The sequence below is a fragment of the Heptranchias perlo genome, chromosome 31, assembly GCF_035084215.1.
Source record: "Heptranchias perlo isolate sHepPer1 chromosome 31, sHepPer1.hap1, whole genome shotgun sequence".
NCBI classification, from domain to species: Eukaryota; Metazoa; Chordata; class Chondrichthyes; order Hexanchiformes; family Hexanchidae; genus Heptranchias; species Heptranchias perlo.
In genome coordinates, this window is record NC_090355.1 from 15,991,717 (window position 1) to 16,018,348 (window position 26,632).

Sequence of the window (26,632 nt, forward strand, 5' to 3'; positions counted from 1 at the left end):
TATTTTCTGAAAAGTATAAATAATTGTTATTCTTTTTGATTACATTTGTTCTTAATATTCTGCCTCAAGTACTTCAGCTGTAGGCAATGACAAAACCTGTCACTGAAAGAAAGAAATCAAAAAGAAACAAATAACATAAATTTGAATGAATTGAAGAATAGTCGGACCTGAGCACATGATCTCTGACTCCAGTGTAATGTTGAGGGAGTATTGCATTGTCAGAGGTGCCCTCCTGTTCAGGAGGAATTAAACTGAGGCCCAGTTTGTCTGTTTAGCTAGTTCAGCTGGGTTTTAAGGATTCTATAGCACTATTTGAAAAACAGCAAAGAGTTCTCCAAGTGTCCTGGACAACATTCCTCCCTCACCAAACACCACCAAAAAGAGATGAACCTGTCACTTGTTTTATTCCTACTTGTTGAATTTTAACTTGGGTAAATGGGCTGTCTCTGTTGCCTACATAACAACGGTACACAGCACTTCAAGAGTAGTTGATTGGATGTGAACCACTTTGAGACATTTTGAGGATATGACAAGAATATACACACACACACACATATATATATATATATATATCACCCCATCATTGGCAGCTGTGCCTTCAGCTGCCTCGGCCTCATGCTCTGGAATTCCTTTTTTAAACCCCTCTGCCTCTCCTCCTTTCAGGGGCACTTTAATGCATGGGCCTACGTGGCCCTGTGCAAATACGCATTGTACAATTGAGGTGTAATGCAGATGTACAAGCTTAGTATGTTGTGATATGATTTGCTTTATTATTAGTGCTGCCTATTCCTTCATGCATATTACTACAATTTTGTGTTTAAATGGATGGGGAGAGGGTTGTGCGAGGGTGGGTGCTGAAGTGTCCCAAGAATTCTTAATCTGGCATCTAGCTCCTTTAAGATCCTCCTTAAAACTCACCTCTATTACCAAGCTTATCATCACCCCTCCTAATTTCTCCATCTTTGGCTTGGCGCCCATTTTTGTCTGATTATGCCTCTAAAGCACCTTGGGATGTTTTCCATGGTAAAGGCGCTATATAAATGCAAGTTGTTGTGATTTTCTTTTCTTGGTAATTAACTGCTATTGAGTTCCTTAACTGGACTTTTTCTTTTACCTTGATATTTTGGCAGAAGATAATTAAAATTGATTATTGTTTGGCTTTATTTGTTAACATACGTGAATTTTCGTTTAACCAAAGTGAGTAGCTGGAATTTAGTAGTGGAAGATCCAGCCATTGAACTCACATCTAAAACAAGGTTTGCTGTAGTTTCATTGGGTAAATACATGCCACACGATGAAAGTTTGAGTTCGGTGTCATGTGAAATAAACATAAACCGATATTGATGGAATTTTACTGTAATTCATTAGAATAAAACACGACCGACAACTATATGTTTGCTCTCCGTCAGATGCATAGATGTCACAAACCAGTTTCGATAAGAATGCAGCTGCAGCATTTTATTTTAAAGTTTGATTCTTCATTAAGAAGCGATCTGATGTTAATATCTACGTTAATTTACTAAGGCGTGATTGATTTGGACGTTTTGTAGGTTAATACATTCTCAAATGCTTTAGTGGGTGGGAGTGGACGCGCCTAGTCTGTGGGGGGTGAAAGTGTAACCAGGGTGGGGGCTGAGACGGACACGTCGGGTCACATCCGAAGCTGTAGTCCGAGGATCATGGCGTGTGCAGCGGGGCTCACTACCGGGCACGATTTACCAGAGTCACCTTACCGCAATACAGCAGAGCGGGACTGCACCGTCCGATGGCAAGAAGGTCAGATCTGTGCATTTTCCGCATAATTTGTCAAATTTCACTGAACCAGCACTTGAGATATCACCTCTGTTGAAGGAGTTTGGATATTTCAGCACTTTTCTTGATCAGTTGGTTGAGTTAAATCTATCTTAAAAACATAAAACTTTTTTGTTACAGATAATTATGACTTAGTCTGGCCAAACTACGCAAAAATGTAACAATAATAGATAATAGTCTGTGTTCAACTGTCACTGACTGGCAACATTCGATGAAAAGTATTGGGTTGTGATGTTGAGCAGAAATGGAAACCGCTTTCCTACTTGTTAAGTCTGGGGCGGGGGGTCTTCGATGAATTTGCAATACTTAATAAATGGGCTGTAACTTTCATGAGTGGACGCTGGAACGGGAACTTTGGCAGTTAACTTCGCGGTTCAACACAAACTACTCACAATTTATTTTATTCCTCGAAATTGCCCTCAAAATGTTATTGAATGTAGTCCAAAGTTTAACTTGATTGGGAACACTCTCTGATTCAGAAGGTTGGGGGTCCAAGCCCTACTCTAGGACCTGAGCACATTATCCAGGCTGACATTTAAGTGCAGTACAGGGAATTCTGCATTGTTGGAGGTCTTATGGATGAGGATGTTAAACTAAGGTCCCATCTGCCTGTTCAGGTGCACATAAAGGATCCCATGGTATGCTTCAAATAAGTTCTCCTGGTGTTCTGGCCAACGTTCATCCCTCAATCAACACCAGTAAAACAGGTAATTTATTTAATTTATTGCTCCTGGGATCTAGCTGCCACGTTTGCCTACATAACAACAGTGACTATACTTTAAAAGTAATTCATTAGTTGTGAAGTTCTTTGGGGCACCCTGAGGATTTGAAAGGCACTTTTTAAATTAACCCAAAATGGATTCCAATTTCAGGTAAAACACCACCAGTAGGTTTATAGAAGCATTATCCTTGTCTTCGATTTGAAGCTTTATAACTTTTTAGTGAACGTTAACTTCCAAGCAGTATTGACAACATTTGTTTTATAATCAATCCTTTACATTAACTCAATGCCTTATTAAAATACTTCAGAACTGTCGATAATAGTTGTTATCTCAAATTAACAGTTAAAGGAGTTGCTAGCATTGATGGCAGTGTACTCACTGAAACTATGATTCCATAATCAACGATATATCAATTAAAAATACATTATTTTTAAAAAGTGAAATAACTACTTGCAACCCGCGCTTGTGGGTTTACTGTAAGTGAACTGAAACTACATGTTCCTGCCTATTTTTAAGGAGGAAATTACTAAATATCTAGATGAAGAGAAAATAATTAGAAGCAGTCAAGATGGATTTCAGAAAGGAAGATCATGCTTTGCAAACCTAATAAAGTTCTTTGAGGAGGTGACAGATATGGTGGATGGGGGAAATGCAGTAGACATGGGTGTACATGGACTTTGAGAAAACCTTTGACAAGGTACCAAGGAGACTATTGGAGAAGATTAAGAGGTATAGATTGGAAGGATAGGAAATTGGATTAAAATCTGGTTATAAGGGAGGAAACAGAGAGGAGGAGGTCTGGAACCTTTCTCAGAGGAACAATTTTCTCCAAGCCTATCTGTAAAGCATCCTGGAACATTTTTATATTAACAGCACTATATAAATGCAAGTTGTTCATTTTCCTCTCATTTTTATCCTCTTGCAGGTATGATATCTAATGTCTAACGCAAAAACTTGTTCCATCTTGTTGGACTTACCTTCTGGAGCCCTAAAAGCAATGATCAAAACCTTTCCTTATTTAAATTCTGTGACTTGATGTGTTGTTTGCAATCATCGCTGCTGATATCTGGCTTAAAGAAGCTTCTTATGGCTTATGCCTTGTGAAGCGCCTCACCGCAATACCCCTTGGCTTGATTTATAATGATTATTTGACATTATTGTTGATTGGCTTAACCTTGCCCCAGGTGTTTGGCTCTTATGAATGAACTTGTATTTGAATGTTGCTGTATTGCCATTCTGTATAGAATGTGATAATGGCCTCTTTTTTCTTTATTTTATATCACTTTATTTTTCCTTGTATTTTTGCAATGTTTTTTTCTTGCATGTTGCAGCTGTTGGTATATAATTCAAACATTCTTTAAAAAAAATTTTAAAAGTGAAAAAGTTAAAGAAGTTTAAAAAGTGAAAACTAGAAGGACAAGGGCAGCAGGCGCATGAGATCACCACCACCTGCACGTTTGCCTCCAAGTCACACACCATCCCGACTTGGAAATATATTGCCATTCCTTCATCGTCGCTGGGTCAAAATCCTAGAACTCCTTACCTAACAGCACTGTCGGAGAACCTTCACCACACAGACTGCAGCGGTTCAAGGCGGTGGCTCATCACCATCTTCTCAAGGGCAATTGGGGATGGGCAATAAATGTTGGCCTTGTCAGCGATGCCCACATCCCATGAATGAATAAAAAAACAGTGATGGCTGTATTTTTTAGCAAACTATTGCAATTCAACATTGAGCGCCCCCAGCATCTGGCTGTTAATTGTGCAACAGAAAAGAGAGGGCAATTTTACAGAATAATGTAGCTAGAAAATTTAAAATATACTTATTATGTATTTTATTTCCACCAATGTAGAGTCTTCACAAAGCAAGAACCCAGAGATTATCACAACTGCATGTCTCTCCAGCCTCCCAGATGAAGAACCAAGTAAGATGACAGACCAATTCATTGTTTGGAAAGAGCTCTGGGTGCAACCTATTTCTGTATTAACAAATATATATAGCACAGTTACCTGACCTCAGGGGACTGTAGCCTCTTAACAATCCCTGGAAAAAAATCTTATCCATCCCATGCTGTATATATATTAGTTTTCTTGTTTTGCATCATGCATTGTCACCAATGTTCATTCTGTGAAACTGCACATTTTACAACCAAGCTATCAAAAATGCACTACCTCATTTGTCAAAAGAGCACTGTCACCTGGAAATAAAATCATGCTGTCCATTTTTCCAGGTTTTTAAACTAGGGTTGTCAAGCTTCCAGGATTTTCTCGGAGTCTCCAGGAATTAAAGATTAGTCTCCTGGATACTGCTGCGAGTAGCCTGGGAGAAAAACCATAGGGACATTGGAGTAGAAATTGGTCTGTGTTGCGTCCGTTTTTGGGCTTAAAACAGGCGCAAAGCATACCAGCTCAGCAGTGGGACAACCTGTGCCCAATCTGCGCAGGCATTGGCCCCAGAACTAAATTTGCGGGGCCCAAAAATAATTTTTCATAAGTAATAATTATAGCAGATGAATTTGGCTAGTGAGAGCAATTGTGGAATACTATTCTGTAGAACTTAATACAACAGATTATGGGGTGATTTTCTCGGTACTCATATTTTTGTCACTTGACATTACAGAATAGCATGTCTACAATTTCCCAATATGGTGGGCAAGGCTTCTCTCCGCTAGTGGGTACTTGGAAAAATTAGACTCAAACATCAAAAGAAAATCAAAGTGCAGAAGACTAGGGACTAAGTTCTTCACTGGATTTTTCAGATAGGGCCCACTGCCATAGTCGCTAAATCTGACAGAGAAAGACAGAAAATTGTGCAAACAATGGCAAATTGCACGGCCAGAGACTGCATGTGTCTGGGGGCAAAAGTGGAAATTTTGCAAATTGGCAAAAAACAAAAATTTTGTTTTCCTTGCTCTAATAAGCTTGGTACGGCCAATTAAGGCCTGTGCACTGCGTTATTTGCTCCCCTCGGTGCTCCCTTTACTAATTATTGCTCGAATACTCAATTTGTTCTTTGCTAACAGAAGTTAAAATAACAGGAATGCAAAAATGCAGATCAGTTTTCAAAGCTGAGCCTGTTTTGTCCTCATTCATCATTCACACATGCTCACATTCCAGCAGGCATTATTGAATATGAATCAGGAGCAAGAACGCTGGCTGATTTTCCCTTTCAGATCCTTGGATCTTTAAGGTCAGGTATAGACCAGCTCTGGTAGGTGGATTAGATTGACATTCAGTTGCAGTGCCAAATGACATGAAGTTGTCACATTACTGACGTGTATCCTTTTGGGAGGAAACCTCATTGTTCCAGTGATGTTCCTTGTTTCATTTGAGGTCAGATTTTGAAGTTTAGCTTCTGGCTCTTTGAGTTTAAAGAAGATAAACATGAATGGTCCCAGGAAACTGCATATCCTGATGAAAATATATGGATTGCTCTCTGGAGAGTATTTCATATTAGGAGGGTCATCCATTCAGTTGCGGGTTTTGTTAGACTAACCCAAAGGTCTGCTTATATTTTTGTTTCTTGGTTTGAAACTTTCAATGAAACACTCCACACATTAGTCCCCCTTTATTTTTTTTAAAGCAGAATCCACAGTAATACAATTCATATGCTAAAACAAGTACAAAAATCATTTACTATATAAGAGATTTTACAAAAAATATTTTTCACTTAGTACAAAATTCATATATTGAGATGATATATGTGCTAAAGTTCTTCATACAACAAGGTGTGTCTGCAAACCGAACAGGTTGATAGTTACCAAATCTGGGAAGCACCAGACGAAGTTCCTCCTTGACTATAGCTGTCAACTTTCTTGTCCCGTGGCTACTCACTCAACGAGGCTGCTAACTGCCCCTCTATTTATGGCCAGAAACTACAGCCTGCGTGACACATCTGTCAGCCATACTGTTATACCAAGGGGAAGTTGAAGAACAAACAATCTCACCAGGTAAAATTAATGGCAGACAAAGGACTTCTATCGAATGGAAGGAGTGCTATCCTCTTATCAGCTAATACATTCCTTCCATAGATGTGGCTGTATAGATGTAGATTTATTTTGCAACTAACAGTTACACAATACATTCTCTTCCCATGATCAGTGCTGTGCTTCAGGAACCAATTGGAACAATAAAACTCTTAAACTAACAGCTAAACCATATGGTCTCTCAAGCAATTAGACAACTAGGCAGTATTTATGTATACACACAAAACATTTCTTCCTGTGAAGGGAATGTCAGTCTGTCACTGCACTGACCCATCATGGCACCTAGCTATCATAAAGATGCTACATATCCCCTCTATCTCTCTAAAGCTGGGTAGGTAGATGAGTTGGCGAGTAGCCACGATGTCTCACACACACGCTCAGGTTCTAGATGTTCCCAAGGCCTTTGTATGTTTGTTGGAGGATTGTTAACACTAAAAGGATGATTAAGCTGCTGGTGCTGTAAGGAGGAGCTTCAATTCAAAAGTTCAGTGGTTTACATGGTATTTTTAATTCAGAATCGAATAGCCTCTATCTTAGGCAGGCCTGTATATAATGCAAAGAAGATCTGACCTGTTGCTAAAATTTCACTTTAAAATCTCACTTACTTACAGTTTGATACACCAATATGGTATTTATTGTACAAATGAGTTTCGGGTTTGGTATAGGTGTAAGTCTCGATCAGTTTCAAGTGGCTCCAAATTGCAGTGGATGTTGGTGAATGAATGAAAGGCTTGAAATCACCGGATTGACATCTTTGAAATTGGAAAGTATGGTGGCTTGCACCTTAGACTGGTAGTTCCAGTAAGCGTTTTGGAGTACAGATGTAAAAACAGCCATAGATGAACTGACGGCAAATAGAAAATGCAGATGAATAAAAATCAAACTAAGCAGATGTGCCCATTCAAATACAAAAGATGTTCTGCAGCTAGGGAGCAATAAGTTGCAGAGTTCTCATATTGCTCACTTTGGTCACCATTTGATGACATCTTAATTTTCCATATTTTAGTGCTTCACAATGGTCAAGTGATTCTGATTCTAACGACTGACAACTATTACTGGACCCAAGGTTTTGATATGGATGCCTGTGCTAAGAGACTGGAAGGATTGGGATTTCAGGTATAGTTCTTCATTATAACCAGTGCCCTGTCCTGATGTTAACTTGTTTGCCCACGTGACCCAAGAAATTTTGAATTTCACAGGGAGATGCAAGCAAGGGGAAGACAAGTTATTTTTTTTAAATGGAGGAGTAAAAAGTTCTTAATATGACAAGTGCTGAATGTCAGTGGCCTAGTTTTTAGCTCTGTAAATATTGGTTTCAGAGGTGCAGTTTATTATGTTTGCAGCAATTTCCCGTAATCATTTAATTCTTAATGCAAATCTCAACCAAAATTATAGAACAAAGGAATTTCTAAATGATTCTCAAATGTCGCTTGAGGATCAAGCTACAAAGGTATAATCTTTTATGTAAAGGATGCATTTGACTGTTGTGGAATACACTGGTAATTCTTACACAACATTTGAAAAGGATGAGTAATAATAGAGAATACCCTTCTGTATCTCCTTCATTATCTGTGATATTTACCATTTATCTAAAACTGTTCCTTGTCTTAATTACAGGTATCTTCAGATGAATATAAGAATCAAATTGAGCGTTCACTAATGGATTCAGAAGTACGAAGATACATATTCTTTAACTCTCGGGCCTTCAGGCTGGTGCTGGTCATGGTAAGTTTTATTACACTGGGAAAGAGAAATGATAAATTACCACAGTATAAAGGAAAAAAATAGTGGAATTCTAAAGTAATTCTTTAGTAAAATTATTCTTAATTATTTTGAGCACTAGAAGTTGTTGTCAAAATGGCCTACAACACACTAAAGAAATTGTATAATACAAAATTGAACAAATTTGTTTTTCATAAGGAAAATCAAAATTTCACTCTTTGGCGGTATCTTTGACTTTGTACGATAGTGTAAAATGGATGGCAATGAAATGGCAGCCCATTTTACATCAATCCCGATTTTTATTTCCACATTGGGCTGCCGACTCGTTTTACAATGTCGCAAAAGTCGAAATTACACCCAAAGAGTCTGAAATAGTTTTCTCACTAAATTTTTGAATGATCGAACCTCCAATTCTGAATTTTGACTTGGTCGTTTGAACCTTTAGAGCCACTGTAAATAAATGACTGGCTCTTGCAACTGGGACTCACCGACTCTTCTGGATGACAAATGATGGGAGAATGTTTAAAGTGGATGAGAAATTCAACTGCAAGGGTCTGCTAAATGTAAATAACTCTCAGCATCAGAGCAGTGAGGACGAGACTGCTTATTTCAAAGTTGATGTCATACTCACTGTTACAAGGAATTTGTAGCCTGGCTCCCGTATTATTCCTTGAAAAGTTTGACTCGCCACCTGATTGCACTCTGTTTATTTAAATCCAGTTAGAAGCGACATGTGGGATAAAACTCTAACAGACAATCTTTTGTAAATTTGTGAGTTCACTCTATCACAGAACTCCAAAGCAAAAGTATTTACTCATTATAAATAAGCACAGAGTGAGTAAGACCAAGGATAAAATCGTTAAAAATTATCGAAAGCGCAGAGAAAGGTAAGTGAACAGAAATTGTGAGGGAATTCCATATTTTGCTGTCATCATTGATTGGAGATTAAAACTGTTTAAATGATTATAAAATCATTATGTACACATAAAGTCCTAGCAGTAATATGTACAGAAGAAAGACATAAAAGGAGTTCAATCATAACACCAGCATAATGAAAGAAAATTGTTTGAAAATCCTTTTGGGCATAATCCAGCTGGATTAAATAACTAGAGCCAAGATATAGCGAGAAATTTAAAGCTCCGACCTCCCCCCTCCCCCACTCCCTGACCTTTGTCCCCTGCCTAGGTAATGTGTCTTTGGTGCACAATCATAGACCCCATCCTTGTAGATATCTGTTTACATGCCGCTTCCTATCCTTTGGTTACTAAGTGAAATGATGATAAAAAGTGATGCTCCCAATCCGTCTCCACTCTTAGACAGCGCTGACATAAATTTGTGCACAATTGCTTGTATCAGACTGAGGCACTGTGGCTGAGGAAGAAGATTTGAGAGGACGTAGTTACTCTTCACAGATTAATTAACATGTAGAAACATAAATGAACAGAAATTGTCACGGATCCCATGTATGTTACGTATAACAACAACAACAAGTTGCATGTATATAGCGTCTTTAATGTAGTAAAACGTACCAAATGTTTTATCACACAAGATTTGACACTGAGCTGCATAAGGACAAGTGCCCAAAAGTTTGGTCAAAGAGGTAGGTTTTAAGGAGTGTCTTAAAAGAGGAGAGAAAGGTAGAGAGGCAGCGAGTTAAGGAGGGAATTCCAGGGTTTAGGGCGTAGGCAGCTGAAGGCACGGCTGCCAGTGGTGAAGCGATGGAAATCAGGGATGCGCAAGAGGCCAGAATTGGAGGAGTGCAGTGATCTCGGAGGGTTGTAGGGCTGCAGGGCTGGAGGAGGTTAGAGAGATAGGGAGGGGCGAGACCATGGAGGTTACCAAAAAATTGTTAAATTCCCTTTAATGCAGCCCTCAGCTCTCAAGCATAACATTTCATTAAGTTCTTTTCTTCAACTATATAGTTGTATCTAGGTACTGGAGCAGGACTGAAAACGATGCAGAGACTGACAAAGCGTGGTTTGCAATAAATAAACCAAGTGACACCAATGTTAAGCAGACTTGCTAGAAAGGTATCTCTCCTCCAATATTTTTGTATAATAGGAGTTTTTGATGGAACGTTCCATGGTAATAATGATCTCACCAAAGTTTTCATTTCACAGAAACTGGTCACTTCCATTTGTACATATATAATTCCCTTTTACAGATTTTCTACTTGACTGCCTGGGGAAACATATATTCCACTTTTCATCAACTCAGCATGAATATTCTGATCTTCTACCTGCTTGTGAGCCTAGGTGCAACAGTTGTCACCATCATCATTATACTGCTTCTTGATAGACACACCAGGAAGGTATGGGGAAGAAAGCTGCTGTTGCTCAGTTTTGCAGTGCAGAGGCATCTCCATTATTATCCAATGTGCTGTGTCCATGATTGCACCTTTAGGAAATTCTCAATCTTATCCACACCACCAGGTGAGGGTTCTCGGTGGAAGCTTGCTGGTTCCTCACAGGGGTAATTGGAGTTTGAGACCCCCAAGACTAGTACAATGTGCACCTCCTGTCCACTGGGTGAAGAGAAGCATCAGCACATGCCTCAAAGGAGATTGCTTGCCGAAACCTTTTTGGTTAAGGAATTGTTTGTGGGACCTGAAAGGAGAAAGAAATTGAAATGAAAATAAATCTTGCAATTTACTAGAGAGTAGTTGTGTAATTTTGAAGTGAAGCCTGAAAGTTTCATCCGGTGAAATATTTGAATTTATTTTTGTATTTTAAGGACTCGCAGTTCAACCCTTTATGTGTCCAGAGCTTACATGGTTAAACTCCAATCCATGCCGACGAAAACCTTTTGAAATCATTGCCTAATTTGTTTTTAGTTTTATATTCGTATTTGGTGAATCTTTTGCCCATCAGGGTGAGGATTATCAGTGCTGGGAATGGAACACTTTCACATTTTGGAAGTGCTCCCAGGTCATGCATAACATAGTTTAGATAGAAGACAAAACTCCTTCCACTCCCCCAATAATGTGCCTTAGTCTCAACCTCAGAGGAGTGTCCTCCACCAAGCCAGTATGAGCTTTAAGTTTCTAACACCAGCCGTGCTTACAATCTCTGAGATTGCCGTTTGGTATGTAATTGTAGGAATTCTGCTTTTCTGTGGATTTGCACTTACTGGGAATTGGTTTGACACATCCTAAATTTAGTTCACTTAGGAATTTCACAGTTACCAGAGAGAGGAGATTTTCCTCTCATCAGTCTGGGCTGGATTGAAATGCATATCCTAGAGCTGGAAGGACACTGATTCCTTTCTATCGTTTAACATACAAATGATTTATTTTACATTTATTGTCTTCAGTCACTTTGCATCTCTTCCAGGTAAATGTAAACACTGATATGCGTCTCGCTGCTGTGAACGAAATGCTAATAAGCCACAATCTATTGGTGGGGGTCACAGACACCTTGGAGGGTTTCAGAAATACACTTCAAGTATCCCTTTTACCCTTTAATTCTGAACTCTTGTTGTTATCTGTGTTTAAAGTTGTAAGAAAAAATAAATGTGATGTCTACAATTATGTAGGGAATAAGTATTAGGATTTACCATGTATATTTAATATTTACCATATAAAGCCATATTTAGCATGCTTCGAATTGTCCAATATAATACAATTTGATTAATATTAATTAAACTACTACTCATTTACCAGCAGGACAAAGTGTAGCTTTGGGTAAGAACCATTCAAGAAAAGAGTTGACATCCATTTAGCACGTTATATCAAATCATAGTATCATTGTAGATACAGAATAGGAGGAGGCCCATTTGGCCCATCGTGCCTGTGCCGGCTCTTTGAAAGAGCTATCCAATTAGTCCCACTCCCCTGCTCTTACCCCATAGCCCTGTAAATTTTTTCCCTTCAAGTATTTATCAAATTCCCTTTCGAAAGTTACTATTAAATCTGCTTCCACCACCCTTTCAGGCAGTGCATTCCAGATCATTACAACTTGCTGCGTAAAAAAATGTTTCATCATGTCACCTCTGTCTCTTTTGCTGATCACCTTAAATCTGTGTCCTCTAGTTTCTGTGTCCAACCTGCTGCCACTGGAAACAGTTTCTCCTTATTTACTCTGTCAAAACCCTTCATGATTTTGAACACCTCTATCAAATCTCCCCTTAATCTTCCCTGTTCTAAGGAGAACAACCCCAGCTTCTCCAGTCTCTCCACAAAACTGAAGTCCTCCATCTCTGGCACCTTTTAATAAATTTCTTCTGCACCCTCTCCAAGGCCTTGACATCCTTCCTAAAGTGTGGTGCCCAGAATTGAATACAGTACTCCAACTGAGGCCTAACCAGTGTTTTATAAAGGTTTAGCATAACTTCCTTGCTTTTGTACTCTATGCCTCTTTTAATAAAGCCCAGGATCCCATATGCTTTTTTAACAGCCTTCTCAACTTGTCCTGTCACCTTCAAAGATTTGTGTATGTGCACCCCCGGATCTCTCTGTTCCTGCACCCCTTTAAAATTGTACCATTCAGTTTATATTGCCTCTCCTCATTTATCCTACCAAAACGCATCACTTCACACATCTCTGCATTAAATTTCATCTGCCATGTCCCTGCCCATTTCGCAGTCTGTCTTTGTCCCCCTGAAGTCTGTTACTATCTTCCACAGTGTTTACTGCATTTCCGAGTTTAGTGTCATCTGCAGACTTTGAAATTATACCCTGTTTATCCAAGTCCAAGTCATTAATATATATCAAAAAAAGCAGTGGTCCTAATACTGACCCCTGGGAAACACTACTGTATATTTTCCTCCAGTCTGAAAAACAATCGTTCACCACTACTCCCCGCTTTCTGTCCCAAAGCCAATTTTGTATTCACGCTGCAACTGTCCCTTTAATCCCATGGGCTTTAATTTTGCTAACAAGTCTATGATGTAGTACTTTATCAAATGCCTTTTGAAAGTCCATATACACAACATCAACCGTACCACCTTCATAGTCCTTTCCGTTATTTCATCAAAGAACTCCATCAAGTTAAATGTAAAGAATCTTACAACACCAGGTTATCGTCCAACAATTTTATTTGAAAATCACAAGCTTTCGGAGATTACCTACTTCGTCAGGTGAGTGGGTGTGGGACTCCTTGAACGTTTCGCATTTATAGTCAGAGAACAATGCCTGGTGATTACAGATAATCTTTCCAACTGCCCGTTGTCAAGGCAATCAAAGTGTTCAGACAGAGAGGTGTTACCTACAGGACCACCGAATACACAAACGGCCAGAACACAAGACAGAGAGAGAGAGGGAGAAACATCCGAAAGGAAGAGAAAGACAGAGAATGACCCGTTGTATTAAAAACAGATAACCTTTATTCGCTGGTGGGGTTACGTGTAGCGTGACATGAACCCACGATCCCGGTTGAGGCCGTCCTCATGGGTGCGGAACTTGGCGATCAACATCTCCACATCATGGCTTCCATCAAGTTAGTCAAACACGATTTTCCTTTAACAAATCCATTTATTAGCCCACAATTTTCCAAGTGCCAATTTATTTTGACCCAGATTGTTGTCTTCAGAATCACTTTTTGAAGTATAGTCACTATTATGGAGCAAATGTAGCAGACAATTTGTGCATAACAAGGTCCTTTGAACATTGAATGAATAATCAGATATGCTGGTAGTGTTGGTTTAGTTCACCCTGCGCTCTTCAAATAGTGCCATGGGAGCCTTTAAAGCCACTTGATATGCTGTTTTATCTGAGAGTACTCCCACAGAGCAGCACTGAAGTGTCATCTTAGATTATGTGTTCCAGTCTGTGAAGGGGCTTGAATCCATAACCTTCTGAATCAGAGACTAGAGTGCTACCAACCGGGCCAAGCTGAAAGTCTTACATCTCAGTATATTAACGCAAGTAGGCGACAATAATGTTGGTAATTACTTTATTATCTAATTTCTATACATGCGATATAATGTAATTATAAAAGTAATCAATACAAAAAAATGGTTGGTTATCAAAATCATAATAGCACAGTCATTCAGCTCTGTTCAGGTGGCAGTAGCATTTGTCCTGATTTAAAGTCATTGCAGTCATCGATGACGTGACACCACATGGTGCCACTTTGGGGCATCAGTATGGGCACTTTAATGAAATATCAGTCAGCCTCCTGTTGCAAAGTTTATAGTCAAAGAATTAAAATAAAATGGTATTATCTCTCCAATCAGGCAGTTGCAAGATTAGTTGAACTAATCTTGCAGTACAGTGGTCCAATAAGTTGTTTCTAATATTTAGGTTATGTCTCTGCAATCTTCTTTATTCCTGATTCCTCAGGCATTTTCTTCTTTGTCTTTTTCTGGTTAACCCTATGTATTCATAGCATGTTACGATAGCTTTTTCTTTGTTTCGATCTGAGTTGATCTGCATTCGGATTTGGCCTGAATCAATCCCTGTAACTATTGAAAACAATAAGGAAATTTGACTCATCTTCTGAAATGCCCTGTATTTAAGATGGTTTGTAGAAGTCTCTTGTCTTTTGTTTTCAGACCAGCATTCCCTTAAAATCCTGGGGCCCGATGTTACCAGGGCTGGGGGGGGCTATCGCGCCCGGCGAAATCAGTCAGCCACCCGCGCGATCGCAGCCCAATTGGATCCACTTACCTGCTCCTCCAGGTTCCCCGCTGCTGATCTGCGCGTCGGGCGGGCTGCGCATGCGCAGTAAGATCTGTCAGCTGGAGGAGCTCTATTTAAAGGGGCAGTCCTCCACTGACAGATGCTGCAACAAATAGAAAAAATTACAGCATGGAGCAGCCCAGGGGGAAGGCTGCTCCCAGTTTAATGATGCCTCACTCCAGGTATCAATACACGGGATGAGGAGGAGGGGGAGGACAGAGATCTTCCCCCTGGCGGGCGGGAGGAAGCGGCCTGCCTCTGCCACCAGGAAGGCCTGGCTCGAGGTGGCAGAGGAGATCACCTGCACCACCAACATATCGCCCACCTGCATACAATGCAGGAGGCGCTCCAGTGACCTCAGTAGGTCAGCCGAAGTGAGTACACTTACTCTTTCCCCTACACTCCGTCTGCCACATCACCGCCCCCACCCCACATCTCCTTCTGCACTGCCAACACTACTCTGTCACATCACCCCTCATACCCACTCAAACCTCATCCTCATCGTACCTGCACCTACTCACCTCGCCAGTACTCATCCCGCCACTACCACTCAACCCAATCCTCATACAATCTCATGGCTCTATCCCATACTCACCCTCTCGTGCATCTCCTTCACGGTTAGCCTCACTCAACCTGCCACTACCCGTGCTGCAGCCACAGGGCATGCATCACATATATGCAGTAGGCAGCGTAAGGCAAACGTGTCGTGAGCAGGAAGGGGATGCCAAAGGTGTTTGAGGGTTTGTCACGGTTGTTACTTATATTTAATTTCTGAGCAACTCACATCACATATTATATTGGCACTACTACTGCCATGTCTTCGCGAATCTTGTCTGGTTTGTGCAATAATGCCCTTTCCTGAGGATCACAATGAAGACCCACAACTGATGCCACCCATTGTGTCACTGCAGAGTGGGTGTAGGTGTATTTGCAGGGCTCTCTTGTGCAGACGGCTGAGAGACATCGGCGATGTCCCCGGTTGCACCCTGTAAGGATGCGGAGGAGAAGTTGTTGAGGGCAGTGGTGACTTTGACAGAGACAGGTAAGAAGATGGTGCTCGGGCCAGCCGGGAGCAGCTTGGCATGAAGGAGGCTGCAGATGTCCACGACTACATGTCGAGTGACTCTGAGCATCCGTGTGCACTGCTGCTCAGCGAGGTCCAGGAAGCTGAGCCTCGGTCTGTAGACCCTGTGGCGAGGGTAGTGCCCTCTGCGACGCATCTCTCTCTGCGGTAGCCCTCCCTCCTGCTGTACAGGTGGATGTGTCACAGCGCTCTGTTGTGGAGCTCCACGTGTCAGAGGTGGACGGCGTGGATGGCGAGGCTGGTGAGGCTGGTGATGCTGTTCGTCCTCCGAGGAGGTCATGAATGCAGCTACAGCGGCCCCCCTCCGGAAGATGTACATCTGAGGGGGTCCGCAAGGTAGGTACATGTCTCTGGGCCCCGGGGTAAGTGTGCAAGTTGGTGACTTTGATTGTCAGGAGGAGGGTGGTGGAGGCCAAACTTTGTCCCAAGTAACAGAGTGGCCTCCTGCAATGAGTGAGGGTCTCCCCCCCACACCTGTCAAATGGACCTTTGCAGCTGCCACAGGCTGACAGCTGCAACACGTCCATTTGAACTGGGAGTGTTTCCCCCAATGTGGGAAACAGTCCTAGTTTGCTTTAAAATCCCACCCCTCCTCACATAATCCCTTAATCAGGTCAGTTAATGACCTGAACAAGCAAAATAAATACGTTCAAGTGGCATCCCGCTGGCTTTAATTGCCTGCGGGATTCCCACCAGCGGGGACTGCGCGCGCACACCGGCGCGTCAGTGGGGAACCCGGAAGTGCGCAGGTTCGAGGCGGGCTCCGGTCCCGCTCCAGGATTTCCCGATTTTCGGGGCCTCTCTGCCAGGAACGCACCCGATAGCGGGTGCTAAAATGCTGTCCCTGATCTCTGTAACAATCAGATTTCTGTTCCTTTCTTGCTGACAGTCTGACTTCTCAAACAATCTGTCTCTCCTGTGTTACTTTCTTCCTTCTTTCTCTCACTTACTGACAAACTGAGGTAAAGTTGCATCTTTTAAACTCCAATATTAAAGCCTTCTAAAGGAATGTGGCTTCTCTTGTATCTGCACCAAGATTTGGACATTTCCGTTCAATCCAAACTTATCAACCCTTAATATATGTATTGTATTATCAATTTCTCTGGCTTTCGCTGACCCCTCCTGATCACTGAGCACATCCCCATCATATATAAAAAAATTCTGAGCTCCTTATTTTATACTGGGGTTAACCTTTTTCTTTTACGCTCATAATTCTCCTGCAAGATAACAGAGCAAAACATAAGGGGGGAGAAATTCAAACTCATTTCACCTGTTTTTTTTGGCGAAGAATTAACAATGGGAGTGGGGGGATGAATTTAGGACCCCAATGCAAAATTGATGAGCAAATGGGCGCAACATGCATACTCTGCCAGTTGTTCCGGCTCTTCAGCGGCCTAACCAGCTGTCCTTAAAGGGATAGCTGGTGGCTGCCCACAAAAATGTCCGCCAACTTTTTTATAGTTTCATTTCTGTGGAGTCAGGAGGAACAGGAGTGCTCCTCCTAGCTGCGTAAAAATTTTGTGGACTGCTGCTGGCCTGGGCTCACAACACCGCCTCCCCACCCTGCCCCCCTCCAATCTGCTGCTTCATTTCCCCCACTTCCGGGATCTCCCTGTGGGTCGACTAGAATTCGCAGCCGACCGAAATTCCTGAGACCTGTACCGTCAAGCTGCATCGGGACGCTAGATTGGTGTCCGCTTCTCGTCGATTTGGTGCAGATGAGGACCGAGCCCCAATTTTGAACGGGCCTCAAGTAGCCTTCTTCGGGCGTTTGTTCATATCATACTACCTATTTCACACCAGTTTGTATTTTTCCCCCAAGCAAACAAAGACTGCACAATATAAATCCACATATTTTAATTTCCTCTTTCTATGTATGGATTGCATTGAATGTGTGGTTTAACATAAACTTTATGCATGATGTTCTTCTCCTGGCAAATCAAGTCAAATATTTTTTCTTGCCTCTCTTCTGAAACATCATGAAGTAATGTACAGGCTGATAATAAGACACTAAACTACAAAGGTATGTACAAGGTTAAACACTGTACATAATTTCCCTTATAATTTGCTATTAATGCATGTGAAGCCTAACTAAGCCCAATGACATTACATTGCAGGCACTCATTAGATTTGTCACCTGTGAACCTTAACATTTTTCATCAGCTATTGATCATATATTTTAACCTTGAGAAATGTAAAGAAATACTGTCAACCTTACTTGAGCAGAGGAAGATGGATAACTTCTTCCAGGTAATATATGCATGTTTGATTTCTTTTAAAGTGAATCTTTGGTGTCAATCAAGAGATGTCAGTGTTGAGGAATGGAACAATTTCCCACTCCCCTCCCCTCCATGCGAGTATCTAGCACTCCCATGGTTAACGGCAGAATACAGAAACCCTAATCTCAAAAGAGCAACCCCTCATGCATCAGTTTGACATTTCTACCATTCTTAGAGTCTCACTGCATCTGAGAGGTTGCCACTCTGGCAGCAATTAGTGCCGGAGTATGGGCAGTTTTGGATTTAAGGCCAAGAACTGAATCCATGTTTTAGGTCAACTGTACTACTCAGTCACTCGAGCAAGTACTTTATTGTGCTTTTGTTTGTATCCCCTTACTCACAGTGACTCAACCTCACACATTATTCGTCAGCTAAGATGATGAACAGGCAACATTGAGAAACACGTTGATGACTGATTCATCAACATCTGCCATTAACGTGTATGTATTTTGTCTCTGTGTTTTTGGCTACTAGGCCCTCCTAAAGCACAAGCATCATTTGAAATTTACTGTTTTAATTTCTTTTTAAATGTTACCTGCTTTGCCTCTTTTTTGGGTTAAATTTGAAATTCCGTCAGCTATATCATGAACAACCTGCCTCACGGAGAAAAAAAATCATGCAAGGTAAAAATTATAAGGTAAAAGAGAAGAAGAACATGCATTTCCAAAGTGCTTCACAAGCCAATAACGTACTTAGAAGCAATGTCACTGTTGTCAGAAAGGGAAATGTGGCAGCCAATCTGCACACAGCAAGGTCCCATAAACAGCAATCAGATAAATGACCAGATAATCCATTTTAATGATGTTAGTTGAGGGATCAGTATCGAGCAGGACAGTGGGAAAGTTCCTCTGCTTCTCTTCAGAAAGTGCCAAGGGATCTTTTACATCCATTGAAGTGTCAGCCTGGATTATGTGCTTGAGTCTTTAGAGTGCGGCTTGAAGCCATGACATTATGACTCAGAGGTGAGAGCACTACTGAGCCAAGGCTGAAACCTATAGTAAGGCAGGAAATTTTCACTTCTGCCTAATGTAGGTAAAAATTGATGGTGAACATGACATGAACTTCTTTGATACTATTGAAAGTAAATTGTAACTACTTCAGTAACTCTGAAAGGTGGCTCTTTAAGAAGCAGTTGCAATTTTCTTACAATTCGTTCAGCTTCCACTACCTTGCCCAGGGTTCCCATTATTCCTGTGTGAGCCTAGACAATGAGTGTTGGCAGGCTTTTCAACAGCAGGGACATAACTGTTATTCTCCCTCAACGTCCATACACACACCCTTTCCGCCAGGGGTTAAAGGATTGCGATCAGGAGCAGGAATTCTGGCTGAAATTTGCCCAGCCATCCCAGGAGTGCTGAAGCCATTTGCAACAACAAGATGCCCTGGCTGAGATCAACTAACTTAGCATAAACCAGAAATGAAACTTAGGCCTTTTTGGCCTGTACAGCTCAGCACATTTTACTAACTGATGCATCAAGGTAGCTCTCTTAAGAATCCTTTGATTGAAATATGCCATTCAAATTAATGAATCTTACATGGGTAACAGATCTGAACATTTATTTAGATAGTGCAGACTTTCCTTACCTTCCCCTTCAGTGTGTCATCTCCATTCTTTGTATAACTTGTGGTCAGTTAGCGATGCCGGTTGACAATGATTGGTAGTGGTGACTCGTTCAGATAACTAAATGATATTGCTCTTGGCTAACATTTAAATGTGCTTCTATCAAATCTGCTGCTTTTACATTAGTCGTACATTGCTGATTATTCCAGTAGCATTTTCTTGAAAGGCAAATATTTACCTCAAGTTGTAGCAAAGTGTGCTTTGTGTAACGTACTGCACAAGTTGTTAAAGGCCTAATTTTATGTCTAATTTACAGACAAAGTTACAAAAACAGCTGAACCATTTGTATATAATACCAGGACACACTGTGACTCTGCATGAGGAAGTCCAGAGTCAGATATTTGTCCCCTCTGAGGAACAACCCCTGTTATCCAGCAGAAATCACAAATCTGAGGTTACCTGCAGTGAAGTGACCAGTTTCGTACCACATGGTACCTCTGAGGTAATATTACCATTTGTTATCCTGAACTGCAAGTGGTGCAGAAATGATGGACCTTTTAATTTAATTTAATCTTTTAATTTAGTTCAGTTTGCGTTTTATATTTTGCCTATGCTGTTGGGGTGTTGCTTGGGATGTTTTTCTGCATTAAAGGTGTTATATGAATGTAAGTTATTGTTGTTCCAAACCGCGACCATGACCCACATGCAACCTGCAGACCCAAGAAGCTCAGGCAACTCCATTTCTATTGTGGTTAAATTTTACTGTGCCTGTTTCTTCCATTTGAATTTTATGGGTCTAGAGGTTTGGAAAGGTCTGTTCTCAGTACTGCTCCTTCATTGGAAGATAAATCCTAAATCTGAACACTGAGGCCTTTTTGTATTAGCTTGAGATATTTGCATCTCTAGTATGAACTGCAGTGTAGCAAGGTTCCAGCTGTAACGAGTAACTATTGCCTTCACTCCAATGCTCATAAATTCAGTGACCGCAGAAATAAAAGTATTCTCCAGAAACTTATCACAGAAGTGTCAATGAGCACAAGGCTTTTTCATGTGGAATGTATCCAGGCAATGGGATGGATACTTATAATTAACAAGCAGCCTGCAGTGTTTGTTTTGCCTTTACTAGTGCTCTACACAAATTTGAATCCCTTTGTAACTCACCAGGCAAATGGGATTTTGGGTTTTATACAACGAAACATTGACTATAAAGGCAAGGAAATTATGTTGAATTTGTATAAGACATGGTTCGGCCACAGTTGGAATTTTCCATGTATTTCTGGGCACCCCATTATAGGAAGGTTGTTAAAGCCATGGAAATGGTACAGCAAGGATTGACTAGAACAGTATCAGGAATGAGAGGTTATAGTTTTGAAGAAATGCTTGAAAACTTGGGATTTTTTTTACTGGGACAGAGAAGACCAGGTGGAATTTAATAGAGGGTTTTAAAATTCTGAAAGGTTTTGAAAGGGTAAATAATAAGTGATTGTTTTCTCTGGTTAGCAAATTAGTAACAAGGGGTCACTGACTCAGGATTATCACAAAAAGAATGAAGGGGGGAGTGGCTATTGAGGAGAATAACATAATTTAAAAGAAAATTGGATAAATATTTGAAAAGGAAGAATATAAATGGATATGGGGAAAAGCAGGCAAAATGGGATTGCAATAGGTAGCTCCAGTTGAGGACCTAGCACTGGCACAGGTCAGATGTCCTCCTTCTGTCATTCTGCAATCTACATGTTAAGCCATGTAGACATTTACACAGCAGGACATGAGGTATGTCAAGCTAAACAAAAACATTTTAAAATTCCTTGTCATTTCAGAGTTATTTGAAATATATTAAACTTGGTAGAGAATGTGTAAATATGATGCATTTGACATTATAAATGACTTCTGCAGAAACTGGACTTTTAAAATTAAGTTAAAGTGGATCATTTCAATTCGAATCAACCTTTTCAACAAATATATCAAGTGCACCTTACATTGCAGTCTTGTCAAACAAAACTCCCTGCATCAATCTTATGTTGGTGGAGTTCCATTACAATGTACAGTGTGCAACATGCACATATCATACATAAATTAAAAAGAGTTTGGATTTTTGGAAGCAATTGTAGCTTTTAGACATATTCAGAGGCCTGCTGCAACTGCAGTGTGACATTGAGACTCTATTAACACATCCAGGAGTTTCAGGCTGCTGTTAACTTCAGGTGCTCTTACCTCATAATGTGAAAGCTAAGTTTCCATTGGTGTTGATTGACACCGGTGAAAATTCCTTCTCTTCTCCCATACAATCCAATCATACTTAGTGGGAAAGTTGCATGTGTTATGTAGAATCCAATCATAACTTGTACATTGGGATTGGTAAACTTCCCTTTATTGTCCTTCCAAATTATTTCTGCCACAGTAAGCTGTACAGCAGAGCTCTTGAAGCTTTTTGCTTCATGCATCGCCCAGGTCCATCCTATGGAGCCGGTTGGTGAGAAACACATATAAAATTTAAATATATGTTCCTGTTAATTTGCATTGAGCTCCAGCTGCAATTACAAATGGATCTTGGTATTCTGATTTAGGTTTGATCCACCAATAAGACAGTAGTGCAATCCAAACCAGTGAACGAGAAATTTAAGGACAAATACGACCGAGTTCCCTGGGCTTCAAGGGTCAGGTTGCCAATGTACGAGGGTCGCAAGTTAACTCATTTTATTTTTACCTTGCCTTGCAGGAAATGGCACATCAGCTGCTGATCACATACAGTGGAGTTTATGTCAGGCTTTTAGTGACTGGTCAGCTGCCTCCATCATCTGTATTTCACCATGCTGATCAGATCCCTGCTCCATGTCTCTGCCAGTTTATACAGAGCAGTATACTGAACCTCAAGAATATCTAAGAAGAGGACATACCACTAAAAATAAACTGAATACTAGAATGCATTGTGCACAAAAATATAACATTTTAAAGATCTAAGTTACCACATGAAATTGTCAGTGTGATTAGCCAGTTACAATTTATGCCGAATGCGCTCAGTTGTTGCATGTGAAGAGTTAAATCAGTCGATGTTCTGATGTGAAATATGGCCTTTAAAAAGTACTGAAACTCAGTTTTGGACCTTTTTAGACTTTAAATCAAACCTGCAGACAATTTTAAAGCATTAATACAGTGTTTCTATCCCAGGCATTTTAAAATGTTACAGCAATGCAAATGGGTACTTGGGCTCAGAGAAGTATTCGGCTAGTGTGCGCCTTTGGAACTGGGTGGTGCAGTGGATTAGAACACCATCTTATGAGGCCTGAGTTTCAATCCATCCCAGGCTAATCAGGTGAAAGTCTCCTCACTGAGAGGGTTGAGATACTGCATGAGCGATGAAATACAAATTAAAGATATATGTGCCTCTACTTCAACCCTCCCATTCTTTGTCCCATATATAAACAAATGTAATCAAGTGTCTTTTCTGTATCAGCGTTCCTGTTTTGGGGTGGAATATTCCATGAGCGAGCATTACATGATGGATTTTCTTTTCTGTTCAGTGTTCTCCCCTTTGGAGGAGTGTTGACCCCTTCCCAGTCCATGGGTGCTTGTCGCCCTCTGGTCTCTGGCCCACTAAAATAGCAAGCAAATGAATTTCACCCAATCTTCTTGCATATTTGCACACTAACAACTCTCTATCCCAGTTCACTCAGTGTTAAATTATTATATGACAGAGTTTAATACAAATTGGAGGAACTATTGAACCTGCAGTGTTAACCTCTCACATTACACCAGAAAAAAAGATGACTTCTGCTAAATTTCTGATACTGAATATGATAAAACAGAATTTCTGTTGATTTTTAAAACATTTTAACGTATAATAATTTGGGAAAAATTGTATTTTTCCATTTTGCTCCAAATTGCAAATGGTACGGTTAATGCAACGGTTCCCACATCACAGAATATTGAAAATTCATCTTGAAAGAGCACCATCAAGTGGACTATTATTGCATTTCCCAAATCATGTGTGTCTCCTGAGATTGTTACATTAGTGCCAATTGGGTCAAAGGTAAAACCAGTTTTGTGTTGGAAATGTTTGCCAACAAGCAACTGGTTTGAGGAGTCACAAACTTAACCACTTCAGTTCTTAACAGCCGTCAAGAGAGGACACTTTGTTTTGTGTAAGGTAAATTTTCACTCTCAACTCCAAAGATGGAAAGAGTATTTTTGCATACCAGGGCACCTAGCGTTCTGCAGTTGTATTTTTTTTGTAATTAAAGTCAAATTTCATTCGAGGAACCATCTTCCTAGGTAAAGGCAGTTTCTGTACATGTTCAGAGAATATAAAGGGGTAATTTACCTCAAGTGAACTAAGAAACATACACAGAGGTGATCAGAGTTCTGTTTTTGTACTTTTATTTGAAGAATTTTGTATTGTATTTGGCATGGCCATAAAATATCATTCAGAAGCAGAGCAAAAAAAAATGTTCATATGATTTTGTAAAAAATGCTGAGGTTTAAAAATGAATCTATGTAGGCTAGCAAGGACAATCTTACTAATTAAAGAATGCAGGCTGCATATCTCTGGTACGGCTTCCCAAGAGGATACATTTTAGCAATATGTTATTCTATAATCTGCAGTGGACTTGAATTTTATTTCATAAATTTGAAAGGGACACAGTTCTCTTGCATGAACATAGAATGTAATCAAGAAGTTCAGATGACCATCATATACTGCTCGAACTCTGGTTAATGGCATCTTTCGAACTGCTTGATTAAATTTCTGCCTTGCAGTTTAGGTGCCACATTATTTTCCTAGAGGTACAAAACATAAAATAGAAATGAATTGGACAAAATGCCGCATGAAAACAAATACAATGCAAACTTATCTCATGCCATCTAAATGTGAAAGAGCTCACTTGAGTTTCCAACCTGTTTTTGCCAGCCATTGCAGAATTTCACCAGGAAGAAAATAAGGCAACAAATCATTATTCCTACAATAGATATGAATTTTATGTGGAAAAATAGGACAGGAAGTAAATTTCCTCGTTTTAATAAACTGTTTACTTTTAGCTTCACCAAATTGAGTCATTTTTTCACGTTTGTTTTTTTGTTACCAAAAAATGGGGGTGGGGGGGAGAGCAGAAATGAGTGTTTTAAAATGTTTCTGCTATTTTAGGTGGTGGTGATGGCAGATAGTTCAGAGAAAAAATTCCAATCAAGAAAAAAGGCACAGGTGGCTGCACAGAGCGGGTGAACATGATGTTTTGTCAGTGTTTTTAACATGAATACTGACTTTAATAGTTAAACTTGAAAACCAGGAATGTTATAATTGAAGAACAAATCAAACTCGTAACAGAATTGTTTGCTCAAAGGTTTCCTGCAAACTAAGCTCTAAGGAGCCCAGTTAAACTTTTACCACAAGATAGATTTTAGCAGGTTTGGTTTTTAAAGGAGGCAAAGTTCTGACTTCACAAGCACCAGTAACCCAGATCACCACTTCACCAAAGTAGTTCATAGGAGAAAACGATGACTGAACAAAACAGAAGTGATGTATGAGTAACGTGAAACAAGCAAGTGAATCAATTTTAAACTTATTGAAACGTTCGGTGCTATACTTGTTACATATTACCAGTGTTTAATTCAGGGCATTATACTTGTATTCCTTGTTGTGGTAATAGAAGATTAATAATGTCTTATGTGAAAATCTTTAGATTCTGCTGTTTTAGTGGTACAAGAAAGTACCTTCAGGCAAGTTCATTTCTTCAGTGAGAGGTTGTGAACAAGTCTTCATCAATCACTGTACCAGAACAACAGTTTAATTCATGGTTATTGTTGGAAAAGCAGCTAAGTTCCCAAAATGCACTGAGGAAGAAGTTGAAGATGAGGCCCCTTTACACTGGGCTGTTCTTTACCCTCAGGAGCCACATTGTGCAACTGAAGACCCATGAGGTGGCATCTCCTCGTGGACTGACTTGTTTGGAAGTGGCACTTTTCCATGATCTACATTTGGATCTAAACAGAAGTGAAAGCCAAGGTAAGGTGAAACAGTTCATGTTGCAAACAAATAATTGTCACAGCATCATTCATTTGGTACTGGATTCTTCAATACATTTTAGACGCTTTAAGAATTTTAGCTTTTCTTCCTTATATGAGAAGTAGTTCTGAGGATCTTCAAAGAACATAAGAAATAGAAGCAGGATTAGGCCATTCGGCCCCTCGAGCCTGCTTCGCCATTTAATAAGATCATAGCTGATCTTCTACCTCAACTCCATTTCCTCGCCCTATCCCCACATTCCTTGATTCCCTTAGAGTCCAAAGAGCTATCGATCTCAGTCTTGAATATACTCAATGACTGAACATCCACAGCCCTCTGGGGTAGAGAATTCCGAAGATACACCACCCTCAGTGAAAAAATTCCTCCTCGTCTCAGTCCTAAATTGGCCACCTCTTATCCTGAGACTATGCCCCCTCGTTCTAAACTACAGCCAGGGGAAACAGCCTCTCCGCATCTACCCTGACAAGCCCTCTCAGAATCTTATATGTTTCAATGAGATCACCTCTCATTCTTTTAAACTCCAGAGAATATAGGCCCACTCTTCTCAATCTCTCCTCATAGGACAACCCTTTCATCCCAGGAATCAATCTGGTGAACCTTCGTTGCACCGCCTCTAAGGTAAGTATATCCTTCCTTAGGTAAGGAGACCAAAACTGTACACAGTACTCCAGGTGTAGTCTCACCAAAGCCCTGCACAATTGGAGCAAGACTTCCTTACTCTTGTACTCCAACCGCCTTGCAATAAAGGCCAACATACCATTTGTCTTCCTAACTGCTTGCTGTTCCTGCATGTTAACTTTCTATGTTTCATGAACAAGGACACCCAAA

At 40.4% G+C, this 26,632-nt stretch overlaps 1 protein-coding gene and 1 long non-coding RNA gene across 8 annotated transcripts in view; one reads left to right on the forward strand and one right to left on the reverse strand.

Annotated features, from left to right (window-relative positions):
• Positions 1 to 1,636: 1,636 nt before the first annotated feature.
• Positions 1,637 to 24,240, forward strand: LOC137300517 (transmembrane protein 268-like). Of its 2 annotated transcripts, XM_067969619.1 has the most exons (10): positions 1,637 to 1,776; positions 2,430 to 2,519; positions 4,388 to 4,459; positions 7,527 to 7,636; positions 8,138 to 8,245; positions 10,407 to 10,553; positions 11,575 to 11,685; positions 18,109 to 18,195; positions 20,102 to 20,287; positions 22,505 to 24,240. In XM_067969619.1, the coding sequence occupies exons 1-10, from the start codon at positions 1,680 to 1,682 to the stop codon at positions 22,667 to 22,669; spliced, it is 1,173 nt and encodes a 390-aa protein (XP_067825720.1). In that variant the 5' UTR covers positions 1,637 to 1,679; the 3' UTR covers positions 22,670 to 24,240. The 2 variants fall into 2 exon arrangements, with proteins under 2 accessions (XP_067825720.1, XP_067825721.1); XM_067969620.1 differs by lacking the exon at positions 2,430 to 2,519.
• The window catches only part of LOC137300518 (uncharacterized), a 57,311-nt gene continuing 54,824 nt past the window's right edge, over positions 24,146 to 26,632 (reverse strand). For all 6 annotated transcript variants that reach the window (XR_010958119.1, XR_010958120.1, XR_010958118.1 and 3 more), the window contains one exon: positions 24,146 to 25,761. This is a non-coding gene — a long non-coding RNA (uncharacterized lncRNA). The remainder of the gene's footprint in view (positions 25,762 to 26,632) is intronic.

Bases quoted from the DNA above. Each gene is read 5' to 3' on its own strand.
- LOC137300517 (XM_067969619.1), top strand. From the start codon at position 1,680: ATGGCGTGTGCAGCGGGGCTCACTACCGGGCACGATTTACCAGAGTCA. The intron at 1,777-2,429 runs GTCAGATCTGTG...CTGCCTGTTCAG, and splicing joins CACCGTCCGATGGCAAGAAG to GTGCACATAAAGGATCCCAT. The intron at 8,246-10,406 runs GTAAGTTTTATT...TCCCTTTTACAG, and splicing joins TCAGGCTGGTGCTGGTCATG to ATTTTCTACTTGACTGCCTG.